Source organism: Cebidichthys violaceus, unplaced genomic scaffold, assembly GCF_023349555.1.
Source record: "Cebidichthys violaceus isolate CVI_PGR_0920_01 unplaced genomic scaffold, fCebVio1.0.p SCAF_14, whole genome shotgun sequence".
Lineage (NCBI taxonomy): Eukaryota > Metazoa > Chordata > Actinopteri > Perciformes > Stichaeidae > Cebidichthys > Cebidichthys violaceus.
Genome location: NW_027176307.1, coordinates 13,657,698 through 13,675,666, shown reverse-complemented (window position 1 = coordinate 13,675,666; position 17,969 = coordinate 13,657,698). Strand labels below are relative to the sequence as shown.

Genomic DNA, 17,969 nt, shown 5'->3' with positions numbered 1-17,969 from the left:
TCGGAGAAATAGGTGAACCCAGAGGGACAGGGTTAACATGGCTGCGGTCAGAGGAGTCCCCCCCCCCCCCCCCCCCCTCACGGCTACAGTCTACTGTGACTCCATGGGAAGGAAGTTGAGGATCACTTGTTTACTGTCACTGAAACATCAGATTTAAGATGGACGACGGTGTCGTTTCTCTCTGAATTATACGTGTTGGGATGGGTTCGGATAGACTGTTGATCCCTGGTGGGATTGTGTGTGTGTGTGTGTGTGTGTGTGTGTGTGTGTGTGTGTGTGTGTGTGTGTGTGTGTGTGTGTGTGCAGTTACAAGACATACAGACCCGCCTATGCTGATCCCAGCATGTGTTTCCTGTATGGGAATGCTTAGAGTAGTGCGGTGTGCTTACAGTAAGTGTGTGTGTGTGTGTGTGTGTGTGTGTGTGTGTGTGTGTGTGTGTGTGTGTGTGTGTGAGTGTCTGTGTGAGTACGAGCGAGACAGAAAGGAAGGGGGAGACAGAAAGAGGGAGCGAGCGAAGGCATATCCGAGGGGATCAAACCTAAACCACAGGATATTTCTGACCTTGAGGGCGAGCGGGTAAAGCAGAGAGGGGAGGGGGGGAGGGGGAAGAGAGGAGGAAAGGAAAAAAGAGAGGAAAGGAAGGAACAAAGACATGGAGGGAAAGAAAGAGAGGAGCCAAGTCTTTGGAGGGCAGCTGGAAAGCCTCCAGAATCCTCCGCTCAAACCAACCATAAAATTCCAACTGAAGCCACAAAACCAGTACGAGGACAGACGAGGGTGCCTTCTGCCCACAATGGGTGTGCGTGTGTGTCTGCATTTGTGTGTGTCTGTGGTGTGCACACATTTACTTTTGTGTGTGTGTGTGTGTGTGCGTGCGCGCGCGTGTGTGCGCGTGCGTGTGCGTGTGTGTGTGTGTGTGTGTGTGTGTGTGTGCCACATGTGATTAAAGGGTCCGAGCAGAGGAGGCCAGGAGGCAGACGAGTGATGCAATCCACGGAAGCGAAAGGAGAGGACACGAGGGCGGCAGGAAGGAAGGGAGGGAAGAGAGGTCGGAGGATTTGTTGCTCCTGGGGATCCAGCTCTCCAGGAATGTGCTGACGGCCATGTCCCACACAGTCTGGGAAGAGTATTGCATTCTGGGAGGCTCTGCGGAGGTGAGACCACCTGTTTCAGTGTGCTACAGATTGCAAAGAGGGTGATAAAACTCACACGTTATAAAAGGGATAGACTTTGTGAGTCACCATTGTTAATTTTTCACAACACACAACAATCCTTTTTGCACAGCGCAAACCTCTCTCTCTCTCTCTCTCTCTCTCTCTCTCTCTCTCTCTCTCTCTCTCTCTCTCTCTCTCTCTCTCTCTCTCTCTCACACTGCAGGCTGGAGGCCCAAATCCACCCTCACGCCCGCAGCAGTGGAGATCTATTTCGGTGCGAGCTACACAACGTCCACAAGCACCCACACAGGCTCGGTGGGTAAGGTGATTGGTAAGCCCGGACAAATAGTCTATTTATGAGCATCACAAGAGTGGGCGGTCGTCCTTGAGCTGGTTTCTCTGTGTCTGAAGTGCTAAGTGCTGTATACAGTTACAATAGATAGAACATGCACAAGGACGAGTGAAGGTGGGGAGAGTGGGTGAGGGAGGAAGAAGAAGAGGGAGGGGGGGGGGGAGAGGGAGAGAGCACTGGGAATAGAGATGGTGAGTCAGAGGCCATTTGGAAAGTAATTTCATCTCTGAATGCCGTATATCTTTTCATCAATGAAAGGAAAGTATTTTCCGAACCAGAAGAGAAAGAAAAAAAAAAGAAGAAAGAACTCAGTTTGGTGAAATGGAGCCTGTTTGCCGTGGAGAGGACGGACGCCATTCTCAAGCTATTCTCGCGCTGTATTTATTTTCATGGAGGTGGAGCCGTTTGTTGAGTCGTTTGTTGAGTCGACAGCCATCTTTGGCTGCTCCGCGAGGCTGCGCAAATGTTAGCGTGCTAACGCGTTCCAAAAACCCACAATGCTAACATGCCGAGCGTTTACTATTGTCGCCATCTTGTTTAGCATGTTAGCACGGTGACGTTTGCTAATCAGTTTTGCAAGTCCTTTGTCTTAACCTGATGCTGGCGTGAGAAAAGAAGTCGGAAAATCACCAAAATCCTTCAGATGAATCCTCTGAACAACGTGATTATCTGTACCAAAAAATGCTAGTGTGGCTGAATTTGTTTCATTTGGTCGTGTGTGTGTGTGTGTGTGTGTGTGTGTGTGTGTGTGTGTGTGTGTGTCCGTCTGCAATTACTGAATTTTCTCATCAACCAAAGAGAATTTCCACATCATGGTACTGAGATTATGCTGCAATCTTTTGTGAATCATTTGGTTTTTCTCTTATATCCTCATGTCACATTGAGGTTGTTGGGGTTCCAGTGGTATTCTGGACTGGCTGAATGTGGTGTGGCAGAGGGAAAAGAGAAAAGGGGAAAGAAGTTAGGTTGAAGTGTCAGGAGAGACTACCAGAGACCGGCGCTGTGTGTATCCTGGCACGGCAACCTCGGCCTTGACAGGACGGCACAAACATGTACGATATTTGACTGCTGTCCAATCCCTACCTTTACGTAAACATGTGTGGAGATGCATGCCCATTTACCAGAACAACTAAAACCACTCTCCAAATCTGCATAAAATCAATAAAGCGCATCCTCGCGTCAACGTAGGAACACGCCATTGATAAAAAACAACAGCAACAACAGCACTGATTCCTGTTGACAGACTTAAGAGCAAACAAATTCATGAAAGATGTATTCTGTTAACCAAGTTCACTGACTGGAGGGGAAGAGAAAGACACCACAGAACACTGAGTTGGACCGGTCTGCGATCGGTCTGGCACCGGCTCTGCGGTTCTATGTGCGAGCACAAAGAGAATGCTGCGGTTATTCTTGGACCGCCACTGTCTGCACTTCCATGCACTGCAATATTGTCGTGTTTACCATCACTGGTTCTGTTCATCTGCTGGGATTATGAGTCAGCCCGCTTAAGGAGCCGTGGAGAGGTCCTGCAAGGACACCGACTGACTGACCTGCCCCTCGCTGCATCCAAATTAAAGTGTTTGTGCGACTCCAGCACACAAACCGAGCCCGGACACAACCTTCGCCACAAAACTCTTGTTTTCTTTACCGTGTGTGTGTGTGTGTGTGTGTGTGTGTGTGTGTGTGTGTGTGTGTGTGTGTGTGTGTGTGTGTGTGTGTGTGTGTGTGTGTGTGTGTGTGTGTGTGTGCTCTGCTGCCTCAAATTAAAACCGGCCTTGGGTTTAGAGTTTAACTTTTCCTGTCACACAGTGCAAGTTTTTGTCATGTTGTTTGTGCGCTGTGGAACGTCAGCGCGGGTATTTTCGCTGGTGTGGAGGAGTCTACCCATAGCACAGCAAACAGGGCAGAATGTTATGTTTGCTGAGAGCATCACCTTTTTTTCAGCTGAGCACATTTTGAGCTTCTTCTTCTTCTTCGCTGACAACGTGATGATGTATCCACGGGAATTTAATTTGTTACCAGACAACCCGGCTATCAAAGCGTGCCGTGTACTGGCAGCATCTCGACTGCAGTCGACTCGAGATCCACGCTCTCTCTCTCTCTTTCTCTCTCTCGCCGGCTGAACTTCCGAAATAACACAAAATGCCTCGCAGTCATTTGAAAAGTCAACCCGACCAGTATCACCGCTGAAAGTAGATTAAAACGGGCATGTTTCTGAAATGACCGTTTGACCTTTTGCTATTTCAGTGACGCAACATACGTTCATCCCCTTGATTACACACGTCAGCCGGGGATGACATGTCGCAACCTCAAGTCTGTTTCTCTGCCATATCTTCGCTCTGACAAAGCATCCTGTGACAACACTAACCACATCTGGGGTTTAATATTTGCCATCGGCATTAGTCAGAGCCAGACCCCGCTGAACTTTTTATATGTCACGGTACAGTATGCGGAGAGGGAACATTTTAAATGTGACCCCCAAGCAGGTCATAACTACAATGATGAATGAAGCTTTTAACATTTTGGTAAAGCGGTTTCTAAGAGCCAACTTTTTATAGAGTCCTTTATTCAGAAATGAAAACAACTACTGGGCCTAAAGTGAACAATTCTTTCCTTCATCTAACTTCAGTCATGTCAAAAGTTATATTAATGGCAACATGCTGAGAATCAATTTGGATAACTTGTCTCATTAATTTGCACTTTGTAATTCAGTATTCCATTAAACTCTAGGCTTATTTTAATGGTAATAATTTACATCATATTAATATCTATGCAAATACTTGATGATTCTCATGAGCATACAAGTTACAGATCATTACATCTGCAGATGTTGCGTCTTTAATATCAAGAGCAACCAGGAAGGACCGGTTTTATGAAAAGGGTTATCTTTAAAATATGGTATTGTGCACGTGTGTGTGTGTGTGTGTGTGTGTGTGTGTGTGTGTGTGTGTGTGTGTGTGTGTGTGTGTGCGTGCGTGCGTGTGGCAGAGGAGCACTGTAATAAAAGCCAGGCGAACACAGTGTTCCAGGTCAGAGCTTGAAGTCTGCACAGCTTTCGGCCCAGAGAGTAGCATGAGTCACCGGAACAGAGCAGATTGCTAGCTTGCAGAATTCATTAAGACAAATGTAAGGTATATGGATTTCCTCTGAAAGGAAAAAAGGAAAAAGAAACCTTGGCAGCTGCAGAACAGCACCCCAGTGAATCCTCAAGTAGCTTTCCATACACCTTTGGAATGACAGCATGCCTTTTGCAACTCTGTCGATGATTTATGCTGGTCTGAATGTAAATGAATTAGCTTAAATCCTTCACCGTGTTGGCCTATTTTTCTTTACAATATTTTTGTAACCACTCTGATGCAACTACAACAGACCTTACTACACACAATGGGTAGTAACTAAAGCACCTATTTTTAAGCAGTCTGTGTATTTGTTCAGTCTGTGTGGAAACTGATCATGCTGGAGAAACTGCAAATGTGGATATTAGAGATGCAGGTTAATCTGCTTTTTAAATCACCACTAGCTGTTTACATGTTAATCCCTCTGTGCAATGGCGCCCCCGTGCGGGAACGAGGCAGTACTGCACACATGAACACTAGTGTTAAGAGTTACGGTAACGCAATTACATTAGAAAACCACTATTTAAAATGAAAGAAATAATGCAAAGGTGGCTTTATAAATGTACCCTGTTCAACATCTTCACAATACAACTTTAGGGGCTTCCTCTTAGCTTGGCAAAGGAGGTGAAGCTTGAGTTTTTTCTCGAAATAAAATCATAATTACAGCTTTAAGTGTCACGATAGACGTGCAACCCATTATTGCTCAACGGCTTATTAAAAAACGGTTGATTTGAACTGATAGTACTGTGGAAATAAATTAGGCAAAATCAAGTGCTAGCTAGCTGAAGTAGCTTGACCGTAAAGACTCGAATGTTTACTTTATTATCAGAGGCGCTATTTTAAAAGGGGATGCCGTTTTTTTTTACACTAAAACTAAACTGGCCCAGGACCAGCGATTGTGTTTTGCTTTAGACGCGACCATAAACGGAGGACTGATGCCGAGTCAGTCACCTCGGCACCGGATGTCGCCGAGTGACCGTTTTTCAGGAGCGATTTCTACAGGAAATACCTTCCGCTGTAGAGAGCATTTGTGAAGGGCTGCCATTTTACCGACCTTACGGTAAGAAAAACCTGCTTCGTGTTGTTGCGTAGCTAGCTAGCTTAGTTAGCCGGCCGCCTCACGTTCACTCGTGTCTCTGCGTGCTGTACGTTGAACTTCGTATTATTACATATCCAACCACGTTTGTTTCGCGTTGACAGCTGACGTTAGCTAACCTAGCTTGTTCACCCTTGTGTCTGTGGTGCTACTGTTAGCAGTAACACAGCCTAGCACTGAGCATTATTTGAAGTAAAAGCACACACTTTAGATAGTGGTGGTGGTGGGGGGGGTGGTTGAGGTTTTTCACCTGTAACTTATGCCAGAGAGATGCTATCTTAACGAATTGGAGTTAGCTTCATTTTTCTTTCTTTACCTTTTGAGCAAGATAATCGACTCCTAAGTAGGTGTTATAGATCCATAACAGTTATGCAACGTCCACTGCTCTAAAAGTAGTCTTTGTGATGATGATGATGATGATGATGATGATGATGCATGCAACCTACAAACTGGGGCTTCTTCAAAATATAGGTTATGATTGAAACCTGTGAGAAAGGATGTACATGTGTGTTGTTTAAATGTGTTGAACTACAACTAGTTAGTGGATCATTAAAAAGCCGCCCCCTGCCCCCCTTTTGTTTTCCCAGCAGCACAAATGAATTATGGAGGTGAAAGTGGTTCAGCTCACCTCTAAGTCCCACCATGAAAACATCCTGTCCTCCCTGCACCAGCTGAGGCTGCAGGGACAGCTAAATGACGTCACCGTGCAGGTGGACTACCAGGGAGATGTGCAGGAGTTTCAGGCCCATCAGCTGATGCTCGCAGCATCCAGCGGCTACTTCAAGAAGATCCTGCTCTCTCAGGATGCTACCCGAGACAAAGTGTTACTCTCCAACATGCACTCCGGTGACTTCTCCAAGTTTTTGGAATTTGTGTACACCGGTAAAGTCGAAGTGGTCAGAGACAAGGTCGGCGACGTTCAAGCGCTCGCACAACTTTTGGACTGTGAGGATCTGTCGGAGGTTTGTGGCGAGGCCATGAGCGCCGGGATCCTACCAAAAACTACAAGGAAGAAATGTGCACCAAAAGTTGCGGGTGAAGGTGACTTACATGGTGGCAAGAAGGAAAAAAGGACCCAAGGGAAGAAGCAGCGTAAAAACGTAGCTCTTAAGCGGCGGCTCTCTCCACAGAGCTCTGAGAAAGAAGTAATTCCCAAAAAATTAAAGGCGAAGGATGAAAACCGACAAGGACGAACCCTAAAACAGAGGTCGGCCGGCCGTAAAGTCCTTCAGAGGCGTTTGAATACTAAAAGAGAGGCTAACCATTCCAATGAAAACCAAGTTCCCAATGAAGACGCAGACGAGACGGAGGACAGGACTGACACCGAGGCTCTGGCAGAGAAAGGACACGTGTCTTCCTTTGCGGTGCCGGTCTCTGATGTGGACGATTGGGAATGTGAGGACGACGTGCAGAGTAGCGATGCCGAAGATTCCTTGTTTTTATCTCTGGGGGAGGAAGAGGAGGAGGAGGGGGACGAGGAGGAGGAGGAGGAGGAGGAGGAGGGGGGGGACGGGGACGACGAGGGACAGTCCAAGAAGACACCAAAAACTACCTCCAAGGCCCAGTTCCAGTGTAACAAGTGCCAAAGGACCTTCCACTATGAGAGAAGCTACTTGAAGCACATCAGGTAGGACATATTAGAGCTTCATTGACTGAGTGATGACCTAAAGTTCCTGAGCTACATCTGGTATTCCAGGCATCTCTCTTTGAAACAGGATTAATTTAAAAAGTTAATGTGTGACGTAAATTGTTATTATAAGGATTATTTTTTACTTTTTTTTCGGGCAAATTCTAGCTGTCTAGCTTTAGCTATCAGTGCATCCCATCAATAAACCTTCTGACATTAACCCGTCACCAGTACGTACCATGGAGTGAAAGCGGACGTCGTCTACCGCTGTGAGACCTGCCAGCAGACCTTCGCCAACCGCAGCAATCTGAAGATCCACGAAAAGCACGTCCACAGCAGCGAGAGGCTGTTCGCCTGCGAAATCTGCGCAAAGACCTTCAAACGAAAGAAGGACGTTGTCCGCCATCAAAGACAGGTGAAATCAATTCCACAAACTTTCCAATACCTACTAGTCATGCGCAGTATTACTTTTTACAGCGACGATAACGTCCAAAGACTCACATTTTTGTCTGCACGTCCCCCCCCCCCCCTCTTGAACGGCTTCATTTCTTGTCTCAGGTGCATGAACGCAACAACCTGCGACACGTCTGCCCCGACTGCGGAAAGGCGCTCAGCTCCAAAACCGCCCTGCTGTTGCACGAGAGGACGCACACGGGTGCGAAGCCTTTCGAGTGCACCGACTGCGGGGCCAGATTTACCCAGAACTCTGCCCTCAAGATGCACCGCAGGTACGGAGCTCGCTGACGATGGGCTCGGTCACGACTATATGGTGAACCGGAGTGGGAGGTATAACAATTGTATACATGTATAAAATGGATGCACCTGTCTGTTTTGCTATGTGTAGGACTCACACGGGAGAGAAGCCATTTGCATGTGACGAGTGCGAGGCCCGCTTCACTCAGAAGCACATGTTGGCCTATCACAAGCGATCGCACACAGGTAAGGGCGCTATCATTTCAGTTTTTATAAGTCTCTCTGCACACACCAGACCGAAGCTGGACAGATTGTTTGTCTTTCTCCTTTGCTAGGTGAGAAACCCTTCATGTGTGAGGCCTGCGGGAAAAGCTTTGCGTCTAAAGAATACCTGAGGCACCACTCGAACATCCACACCGGGTCCAAGCCGTACAAGTGCGAGCAGTGCGGCCGAGGCTTCGCTCAGAGGAACTCCCTCCACCAGCATTTAAAGATACACACGGGTAACCGCGTGAATCATTCATTATTATTGTTAATGCGGAGTCATAGCTGACAAAACCAAGTTGTGTTGTTGCTCTTCTCTTGCCGTGTGTGTGAGATTGTTCCCTCTCCGTTGACTGACAGGCGAGCGTCCGTACAGCTGTAAAGACTGCGACAAGCAGTTCACCCAGCTCAACGCCCTCCAGAGGCACCAGCGCATTCACACGGGAGAGAAGCCGTACATGTGCGGTCTGTGTAGACGCACCTTTACAGACAAGTCCACCCTCCGCAGGCACACTATGGTGAGCAGCGCTTCTCTAACTATCAGATAAGGGGGGGGGGTTTGGCGACAGCTAAGAGTAAGTTAACCAGGATGAAATAGGGGGATATTGTTCAAGGCATCGCCTGATATGTTGTGTTGAAAGTGCTTTGACCCACCAGACTGCAGTGAAAGTGACATGAGCTCTTTTCTTTTCTTTTTTTTTTTTATACATTCAGATTCATGACTCAGATGCTCCCTGGAAAACCTACCTTGTGGTGCTGGAGGGAAATGTGGAAGACAAGAAACCCAAAACTCCCACAAAGGGAAAGACGGAAAAAGCCGGAGGGAGGGAGAAAAGGAGCACGGCTAGAAGAAGTGCCGCCGGTGCCGGTGCCGGTGCCGGTACCGGTACTGCTGACGGTGCTGATAAAACCCACGCCGACTCCTTCTTGGTGCAAACTGAACCAGTCACCCTCCCATCTGAATGGACCAGTCAGGGGGCCATTGCTCTGGTCAGCCACGGCGCCCTCGGCGGGATCACCGTCTACCACACCGAGATGCCACCCGGGACCCAGATCCAGCCCATCGTGACCACAGACAGCACCGGGGCCAGCGTCATTTCCTTGGACGGATCGGCCGTCCCCTTCTCGATACCAGTGTCCTTGGCTCACACTATCCCCTTGTGCTCCGACGGTTCCTCCGCCTCGCTCTCGTTACCAACTCTCTCTGTTCCTGTTTCCGACGGCAAGTTGGCGTCAGTCGCCGAGATCCAAACCGTTTCCACGTCGTCCGTCCTGGAAGCCGCCGCCTCACAGACCATCTTGGCTCCGGTTGCAGAGACTAAGGCCGCGTCCGTCCTGCAGCCGGATATTCACACTGTGATTGTCGGCGACGAGGTTTGCGGAACGGAAAGAACAGCCGTCGTCCCGAGCGATGAAGAGCAGAGGACAGCGGAGGGTTTAGGCGAACCTAAAGGGGCCTCGGCGTAGAAAACGCATGTGAACAGAGAGACTTTAATCTGAGTTTGGATTTCAAATCCTATTTAAACGCAGCTTTTCATGTTCTGTATACTTTGGCATTAACAGTGTGAATGTGTGGTCTGACCACGCGGTGTTTCATCATTACTATGATCCAGTGTTTCATTAACAGACTTGTTGGAAGATGTGCATTAAAAATCCCTTAAATCACATATTTAATGTGATAAAACTAAAATATGATTACGGTTCATAGGGTGTAATGTGGCGCACGCACATTGAACATAAATGTAATTTCATTACAGATGAAGCCGAACGTCACATCAGGTTCGGTGCATTTTACCAATCAAATGAACAGCAGCCATGCGTTCCCCTTAGGATAAGTGCTGCAGGAGCTCCGTGTTCGGTAGGATGCTCTGGGAACAGCTGCACCTCCAGTGAGTCTTCAAGCAGCTTTCAGTACACCTTTGGAATACCGGCATACTCTGCTGATGACTTCTGTTGGTCTGAATGTAAATGAAGTTCTTGTAAATCCTTCAAAAGATTCTACCGATCAGACTCAAAGTAAAAAGTCCCTCACAACAAAGCTTATTAAATATAACACATTGCTGTTTGATAGGAACGGTCGAAGGCAGGACAGCAGAGCCGGGAATATAATATCTTTATTATTGTCCATTCGCACTAGCATACAGATCATACCCAAGGTCCGCCGTCATTCCATCGGGGAGAAGAAGAAGAAGAAGCCGGATACGCGGGGCGGCGGACCCTTTAGTAAAAACTTTGGTCTGGCTCACACTAGAGAACGTGACGACGCTAATCTACACACAATGACCAACGACATGCTTTAGAGGCCGGCCGGTAGGAAGGCGCACTGCAGCAGTGACCCTTCAGCGGTACGCTCACGTCAACGACACGGCACGAGATGAGTGACTAGTGATGCCCGATACCCCAACACTACCGCCCTGGAAATAAGGAGCGCAGGTACCCCCCCCCCCCCCCCACCCCCCACCCCCCACCCCACCCACACACACACACACACACACACACACAGGCAAACTATAAATCACAGCTTACAGACTCACACATTCAAAGTATTATTACATCAATGAATCCTAGAGTTAATAGAAATGATCCCCAAAGTGTGTGTGTGTGTGTGTGTGTGTGTGTGTGTGTGTGTGTGTGTGTGTGTGTGTGTGGGGGATATAAATGTTTAACAGTCTACACTTGGTGCATATCTTTGCCCTTCTTCCAGAAGAGTCTCTCCCCACTGGTGATACAATGGAAGCTAAATCTTTCTGCGTGGCTGTATATATATGTATATATATGTGTATATATATATATATATATGTGTGTGTATATATATATATGTATGTGACGTGGACTTGAGCCCTTCCCTTCCACTCCGACTAATAGCAAAACAAATATATATAAAGGTACATTCTTTGAAATCCATACACACCGTGATGCTCTGATGTAGAACAGACTGAAACATTTAAATAAAAACGGGTTTAAATATATATCAAACTAGATTTCAAAAAAATAAATAAAAACACCTAACTGCATCCGACTAGGAAAACAACGACTGTACAAAACATGCAGTGCTTTGTTGACGATACTAACATCGGCCGCTCTGAAATCCCCCGGGACGGACTTCAGCAGCAGGAGGTGTGCAGCAATCCTCCAGACAGAGGTGAGGGCAAGAGGACTTACATTCTGACGAGGTTCAGAGATGCTCGTAAAAGGAAAGCAAAGATAGTACTCTGACGGTATAGCAGTGAGCGGTGGAATATTCAAAGTCATCAGCAGACACTCATCTCCAGATGCTATACACAGTGAGCTGAGTGTGTGAGTGTGTGTGAGTGTGTGTGTGTGTGTCGAAGCATGCGTGATGGGTTTGTCCCTCCATGCTGTGTTGGTGACCCCCGCGTGTCTTTCATTTTAAATCCCCTTCGTCGCCCTGGATGGTCTTCTTGATGCGCAGCAGGAGGGTCGTGTGCCACTGGTCCAGACGTGAGATCGAGTCGAACTCCTTCACCTGCAGGCGGGCGGAAGGACACGGAGATCAGCTCTTTTTAAGCTTTACGATTGGAAGGTTCCGGCCCACTTATCTCAAATTTAAAAAAAAGATTCGAGATTACTGTATTTGTCCCAGAGGGAAGCACGGACACGAAGGCCGCCACATAAAAAAAAAAAAAAAAAAAAGACCCATAGAATTATAGAGCAGCGACCGTAAAGTGCATTCAAACACCTGCAATAAGGTCACGAGTTTAGGAGATTTGCTGCTAGAGGGATGAAAAGAGTTTTTATATCCATTCGGGCATCTTCTCCTGTATTTAATGTGAACCTGAAGTTGGTATTCTGAACACAGGACAGCGAAGGGATTGGCGATAATTCACCTAGCGTGTTTAATTTAAGTCTTCTTCAATATCATTTGGAGGGAGGGATATGCGCCCCTCGCCGCCGGTAAGTCATTTTAATTTATACATCACCAAACGGAGCTGAGATTGATCAAATAACATCATCACCATCTGTAATGATGTTATTTGAAACGAGATAAAGTCGCCGTCGGGTCTTGAATTCATTAGACATTACTGGATAACTTCAGATTAAATCACACAACATGACGATCAGTTGATTTTTCTACCAGCAGCACCGAATCCGTTTAAACTAACACCTGTTTAAATTGCGACACTTTTCAAACCTCTGGCACGGAAGTGTGTAACGCGCCGTCGATGAGGACTCTTCCCTCTCCGACTTTGAAAACTCTTTCGGCTCAGCTATATATGGATGCGCTCCATCGGTCTGCACCAGTTCCGTATAAACACGCCGTCCTGGGAGACTGAACGGATACCTGAGATCCAGCTTTCAACCGGTTTCAACACACAAGGGGATCCAACGAAACTACAAGGGCTGAAGCCCAGGGACTTCCTGTGCCCGTTTAAAAACTTTCTTAGGGTATACAAGACTTACTGCCTCTGTGAACGCTTCGCTGTTCTGTTCCTCATGAGCATCAAGAAGTTTCTGTTAAGACAAGAAGTAGGTCATTCATAGAGCAGATTAAAAAAAGGTGAAAGTAAGCCATCAGATTCCTCAGAGTTTTTTTTAGCGTCGAGTTACCTTCAACAGTTTGCATTCTCGAGAGTCTGAGAAAGCCGGGAACATCTCCTCGTATTTTTCAACGGCGATCTGTGGAGACACGGCGCGTTAAAACTCCTGACACGACTCCCCGTCCCACAGCCAGACACTGAACCACAGGAGGCATAAACTCGCCTTAGCGTTGAGCTCGTCCACGATGAAGTGACACAGCGAGGCTTTGAAGAAATACTCTTTGGCGCTGTATTTCAGCAGCGGGTTGTCCATCGTGTTGGCTCCGACCTAGACAAATCCACGTCGTAAAAAAAAAAAAATGAAGAAAAAGAACCGTATTAGAAATGTCGGCGTCGCCGCGACGACAGTGCAAAGCGTGACAAATACTAGTAGTGCACACCTGCTCGTAGATCTCGATAGCCCTCTGGTACTGCTCCAACTGAGCACAGTAAGCCCCCACCTTCAGCAGACACTTGTTGGCAGAGCTGAGGACAAAAAACGCACAACACCAAAAAGGTACACAACTCATTTAATACAACACAGACTATAAGACAGATATAGATATGAGAGTTTGTAGTGTGCAAGATGGAAAGGAGCTCTGAGCATAGGCCTTTTTGTTGGGCTTGTCATAGTAGGAAAGGCACTAATAACACTAATAATAAGGCATTAATAATAAGGTGTAACTAATAACACTAACGACGGCTCTGTTCTGTTAAAGCGAGTCGGGACGGGGGAGCGACACCCGGGAACCTGTGCTTTTCCTTCTGCGACACGTTTACGTGGCCTCCTGTTTACAGCACAACTCTGTATTCATCCTAGTTTATTAGTACGCTGTAAAATGAAGTTCAACTACTTTTAAAACACTGCAAACTCATCTGAAATTCTTTTTTTAAACCTAATAACTGCTCTCTTGCTTATCATAGCAGCAAGCTGGTGTAATAATGCAGACTACAGTGATCAGCTAGTTTTAGAGCTGGAAAAAGACTGAATGGGACAGTACCTGTTGGATTCTTCCCCTTTGTAGTAGTCTGCTGCTTGTTCATAATGTGCAATAGCCTTTACAAAGGGAAAGAAATGACAAAAAATGCCCTGTAGTGATAGTATTAATAATTATCGGCAGTATTAACCGACCATGAAACCGAGATATTACCTTCTCGATATCCACCAGTTCGGCCTCGTAGATCTCTGCGACATTGATGTGGTGTTTGGCTGCGATGGTGAATCTTCCCTGGAGGACGAGGAAGACGAGGAGAAGGAAGAGGATGAGGAATGGTTACTGACCGGATCAACCCACAGACGCCTCTCGAGTCAATGAAAATGTTGCGTTACGTTCTCTGCGCAGAGAGGCGAGGTCAAGCAGTAGCCTGGGGGTTCACGTCTACAAGGTTTTAGCTTTTTAATCCTCCCTGAAGAGAATAGCGAGGATGCAACTTGATCAAGGTATCACTGTTAACAAACTTCAGCCATGAATCTGTAGATATGGGCCTAAATGTTAATAATCTGGGAGTGGGAGGAAAGGCAGGCATGTCTGCTACATCATGTGTGTATGTGAAGATTTACAGATTTTGTTTTCATATCACAACTACGAAACACAACTAATCAAAATGGCTACATGTGCTGTTGTGCATCAGAACACAGATGGACACTCTCCACATGCATCTTACCATGTCTGTGTATATATCGATGGCCGCATTTAAACACTTGATTGCCTCTTTTGGCAGCATAGAGGCGAGAGGAGGGGACAGTTAGACATCCTGTTAGTTTTTGTTAAAATCTTACAGAGCGCTGCGCAGCACCGATCCGCATGCTGTGTTATTTCAACAGGGTGAAATGAGGCGAATGACACAATCAAAGTTTCTAAATATGCTGCATGCAGTCAGCTGTTATTTATGACACGAGCAAAACCCTCTTCTGCAAAACAAATACTGTACATAGGACGGCTACCATCCCCTAAACCTACGGCTACGGCTAGATTTAGGAGAATATGATGATTCTCGCTAGTCGACTTTACCACAAACAGTATTCATAAAAACACGTCTTTTAGTGATGGGTGTGATAGATGAAAGCAACAACTGTCATTACTTAAAACGCAACAAATGATCCATAAAAAGGGGAATACAAATTCACAAATGGCACAAAAAAAAAGTAAGGTATGTTTTGAAATGAGGTTGAAACCTAACGAGTTACCACATCATCTCACCATTGGGGTCAGACTTCTTGTAAGCGTTTCCCGCATCAATGAAACTGGTGGCGCAGTCGTGTTTGTTCTGCAGCTGCATGTGGAGCCGTGCGGCCTTGCAGAACGCACTTCCAGCCGCTGAGGACAGAGGAAAGAAGAGAAGGACACATACTCAATGCTTACACTCTTAATTTATGCACATAATTCCACCTATTTGTACTTGTGGCACCTTCAGGAGTGCTGCGCTCTGCAGTTTGTAGTGCCAAAAAATGTAACACGCAATCCTACGGCTTCTCAAGTGTGTGGAAATTGATGAGGTGGATAATATCTTTAGTAGAAAAACAGCTTATCGCACCGCTCCAGTTCTTGGCCATCTTGAACATGTTGGCGGCTCTGCAGTACATCTCACATGCTTCTTCCACTTTGTGAGGTCCTCTAGACGAAGAAAGTAAACAAAGAGGAAAAAGAAGTACACATGTAAATACAGTGCACATGTTCAATACGGGCTCCTCAGCATACTATTGTAATAAAAAAAAACTGCTTAACATGCAAAGTTGCTGCATTCCTCAGAGAGATGCAATGCTCACACTGGTGGACCGGCTTATAATAAACCCCTCTAAAACAGGCACCGTAGATCTCCCTCCCTCCATAACAACTAGTCCATGGAGTTGTAATAATACTCTGGCCATTCAATCATGGCAAAGGGATTACATCACTGCCTGGTCAGAAAGCCTGCCCAGAGTTATCGCGCACGAGAGCTGCCAACTAGAAACATCTGGGGGTCACCTAGGAGAGAGCTTTGAAAAAAAAAAAAAAAAAGACTGAGTCATGCGAGACAATAGCTGCTGGCTTTTTTTGTATTTTGGGCCTATGTCAACAACGTCATCCTCGCCTTCTTGTCTGTATGATATAGTTCTGTATTCAAATATACGATGGCACGCATTTATTAGGTTGAAATAACACCATGTCAACCATCTCCCCATGGAGGAATCAAGACCTGTAATGACAGCGGTTGGGGAACGAGAATCACAATCTTTTGAATGAAAGATATTTTTGATTCAATACTTTACAACGTTCTATGTTTAAGTTGATATTATTACTACCAGTCAGCGAAGCAAAGTTTTGTAAATATGGAGCCGAGAATACTGCCTCTGTTTAAGTCATTTTTGTGTTGCTCATCACTCCTGTACTCCCTACCATGTATGATTGGTATAGTCAATACAAACAGGCTGAAGCCTTCAGCGTGAGTCGCATGACAGCGTCATCCATCGCAGAGGTTTTTCCCTAATCCTTTCACCTCTAAGAAACCCTGGTTGTATATGCTTTGGTGTTAATGAGCGCAGTGATAAAAGGCAAGCATTCCAATTTAACCTTGTTATAAATACTATTAAGTTACAAGGAATAACTTCACAGCCAGGGATTATGAGGTTAGGTCAGAGGAGAATGTTTTGGGGAGGAATATTTCCACCCAGTTTTAATGTCATGAAGGAGCAAAACTGTTAAAACAACATAGCAATACATATTGAAACATGTCTCCTCGCAGTATATACGGCAAATAAAGTCAAAGTAGATGTTTTAAATTAGCTATAAACAGTCTGCTGCGTAGCCTCCGAGCATTAGTTCCAGGAGAGTCGTGATCTGCTGGCTTGTTTACAATGATGCTAACAGCTAACTTAGCTAAGTTAGCGAACTGACATACAGGAAATGTTCACGTCACGTGTCGTCCCCCCTGGTTTAATATCTAACTAAACTATTACAATCTCTTGGTAATTAATACGTCGACAACTAACTAGCTAAATGTGTACATAAAAGTCGGCAGCGTGCCAACTTTGCTACTGCCAGTTAACGCTTGCTAGCTGTGTGTTATTTGGTGCAGTGCTGCTGTCTTACCCTCCAAACATCCCTCCCAAAAAAGAGCCAGAGGACTTGACTTTTTTGTCAGCGTCGGCCACTAGCTGAATCGCTTCCTTCTCTTTCCCACTGTTGTCCATTTTCTTTGCTTTATTTGAGACAAAGTTATGGTGAGAGGCAGAACAAATAACCCGCAGAGGATTCCGCTGTTGTACAGTGAGGATTACAGTCGACGGGGTTTAATCAGCGTAGGCGTGTACCAAGCTAGGGGCTTAGCCGAGTTCCCGTTGCATGGCGGGAGTTTGAGTGCTTTACGTGACAAACGCAGTTGGCTTCAAGGCGAAATAAACTACAACTCCCAGTAAAACACGAAGCTATTTTTACATACTTTAAGTAAAAATATATATATATATATATATTTGTCAATAGATTTTACACACAAATCAAATCACATTTCCACTTTTTCACAAAGATAAAATAAAATATATTGTACAAAAATATATATATTTAAGAAGCAACAGTGTACGTAGTGTTTCCGTTCAACAGAGGGCGCTAAAACTGTATCAACTGACCCGGAATTTTCTTTTAAGTAGTTCTCAGTATTCATTTAGTAGAAATAGAGTTGAGACATATTTTTAGGTCGACTGCACATTACATGTCACGTCATACTGTAGTAGTTTAAAAAGCTGCGTGGGTTTGACCGTGTCTTAAAAGCCTCTGTTTTTAGTAGGCCTTTTCATAGTGGACGTAGAGCACAGGTGTTACTAATAAGATTAATGACAGCCAGTAAGCATGTAGGTAAAATAAACTCCACCTCGACATACAACGACGTTAAAATGCGCCTACATGTGAATGTATCAGACATAATTATACAACACTGTTATAAAACAGTCTAAAAAAAAAAAGCACTTAATCTGAATAGAGCACGGTGCTTTTTGTACAGTCTGATAATAAAGTAATAATGTTCTTGACTGTGAGTCATCATGCAGTGAGGGTAACGCCCTGGCACGAACACCCTTCATTAAACAGTATCAGTGTTTGTTTTCCAAACGGGCGTAGAAACCTCAAGCCTTAACACAAAGAGGTCTACTTGTTAT

At 45.7% G+C, this 17,969-nt stretch overlaps 2 protein-coding genes across 5 annotated transcripts; one reads left to right on the top strand and one right to left on the bottom strand.

The window, feature by feature from the left end:
- The first annotated feature begins 622 nt into the window (after nucleotides 1-622).
- Nucleotides 623-9,970, top strand: gzf1 (GDNF-inducible zinc finger protein 1). Of its 4 annotated transcripts, XM_068709002.1 has the most exons (10): nucleotides 623-760; nucleotides 951-1,155; nucleotides 1,379-1,486; nucleotides 6,307-7,346; nucleotides 7,578-7,761; nucleotides 7,905-8,074; nucleotides 8,191-8,285; nucleotides 8,375-8,542; nucleotides 8,664-8,821; nucleotides 9,018-9,970. In XM_068709002.1, exons 4-10 carry the CDS (start codon nucleotides 6,322-6,324, stop codon nucleotides 9,768-9,770), a joined length of 2,553 nt encoding a protein of 850 aa, XP_068565103.1. In that variant the 5' UTR covers nucleotides 623-760; nucleotides 951-1,155; nucleotides 1,379-1,486; nucleotides 6,307-6,321; the 3' UTR covers nucleotides 9,771-9,970. The 4 variants fall into 4 exon arrangements, with proteins under 4 accessions (XP_068565103.1, XP_068565102.1, XP_068565104.1 ...); XM_068709001.1 differs by having other exon boundaries at nucleotides 623-1,155; XM_068709003.1 differs by lacking the exons at nucleotides 623-760; nucleotides 951-1,155; nucleotides 1,379-1,486 and adding an exon at nucleotides 5,605-5,683.
- Nucleotides 9,971-10,777: 807 nt separating this feature from the next.
- Nucleotides 10,778-17,124, bottom strand: napbb (N-ethylmaleimide-sensitive factor attachment protein, beta b). The gene is made up of 11 exons (XM_068708999.1): nucleotides 16,912-17,124; nucleotides 15,377-15,456; nucleotides 15,043-15,159; nucleotides 14,507-14,553; nucleotides 13,993-14,070; nucleotides 13,843-13,898; nucleotides 13,243-13,327; nucleotides 13,026-13,130; nucleotides 12,873-12,941; nucleotides 12,726-12,776; nucleotides 10,778-11,790 (listed from the first exon to the last, which is right to left on the bottom strand). Exons 1-11 carry the CDS (start codon nucleotides 17,010-17,012, stop codon nucleotides 11,689-11,691), a joined length of 891 nt encoding a protein of 296 aa, XP_068565100.1. The 5' UTR covers nucleotides 17,013-17,124; the 3' UTR covers nucleotides 10,778-11,688.
- Nucleotides 17,125-17,969: the final 845 nt, after the last annotated feature.

What these genes read in the sequence shown, in the direction of transcription:
- gzf1 (XM_068709002.1), top strand. Translation starts at nt 6,322, where the DNA reads ATGGAGGTGAAAGTGGTTCAGCTCACCTCTAAGTCCCACCATGAAAAC. An exon ending in TTGTCCGCCATCAAAGACAG is followed by an intron (nt 7,762 to 7,904) that starts GTGAAATCAATT and finishes TTCTTGTCTCAG; the next exon opens with GTGCATGAACGCAACAACCT. An exon ending in TCACAAGCGATCGCACACAG is followed by an intron (nt 8,286 to 8,374) that starts GTAAGGGCGCTA and finishes CTCCTTTGCTAG; the next exon opens with GTGAGAAACCCTTCATGTGT.
- napbb (XM_068708999.1), bottom strand. Translation starts at nt 17,012, where the DNA reads ATGGACAACAGTGGGAAAGAGAAGGAAGCGATTCAGCTAGTGGCCGAC. An exon ending in CTATCGAGATCTACGAGCAG is followed by an intron (nt 13,131 to 13,242) that starts GTGTGCACTACT and finishes GGATTTGTCTAG; the next exon opens with GTCGGAGCCAACACGATGGA. An exon ending in GAGAATGCAAACTGTTGAAG is followed by an intron (nt 12,777 to 12,872) that starts GTAACTCGACGC and finishes TTGTCTTAACAG; the next exon opens with AAACTTCTTGATGCTCATGA.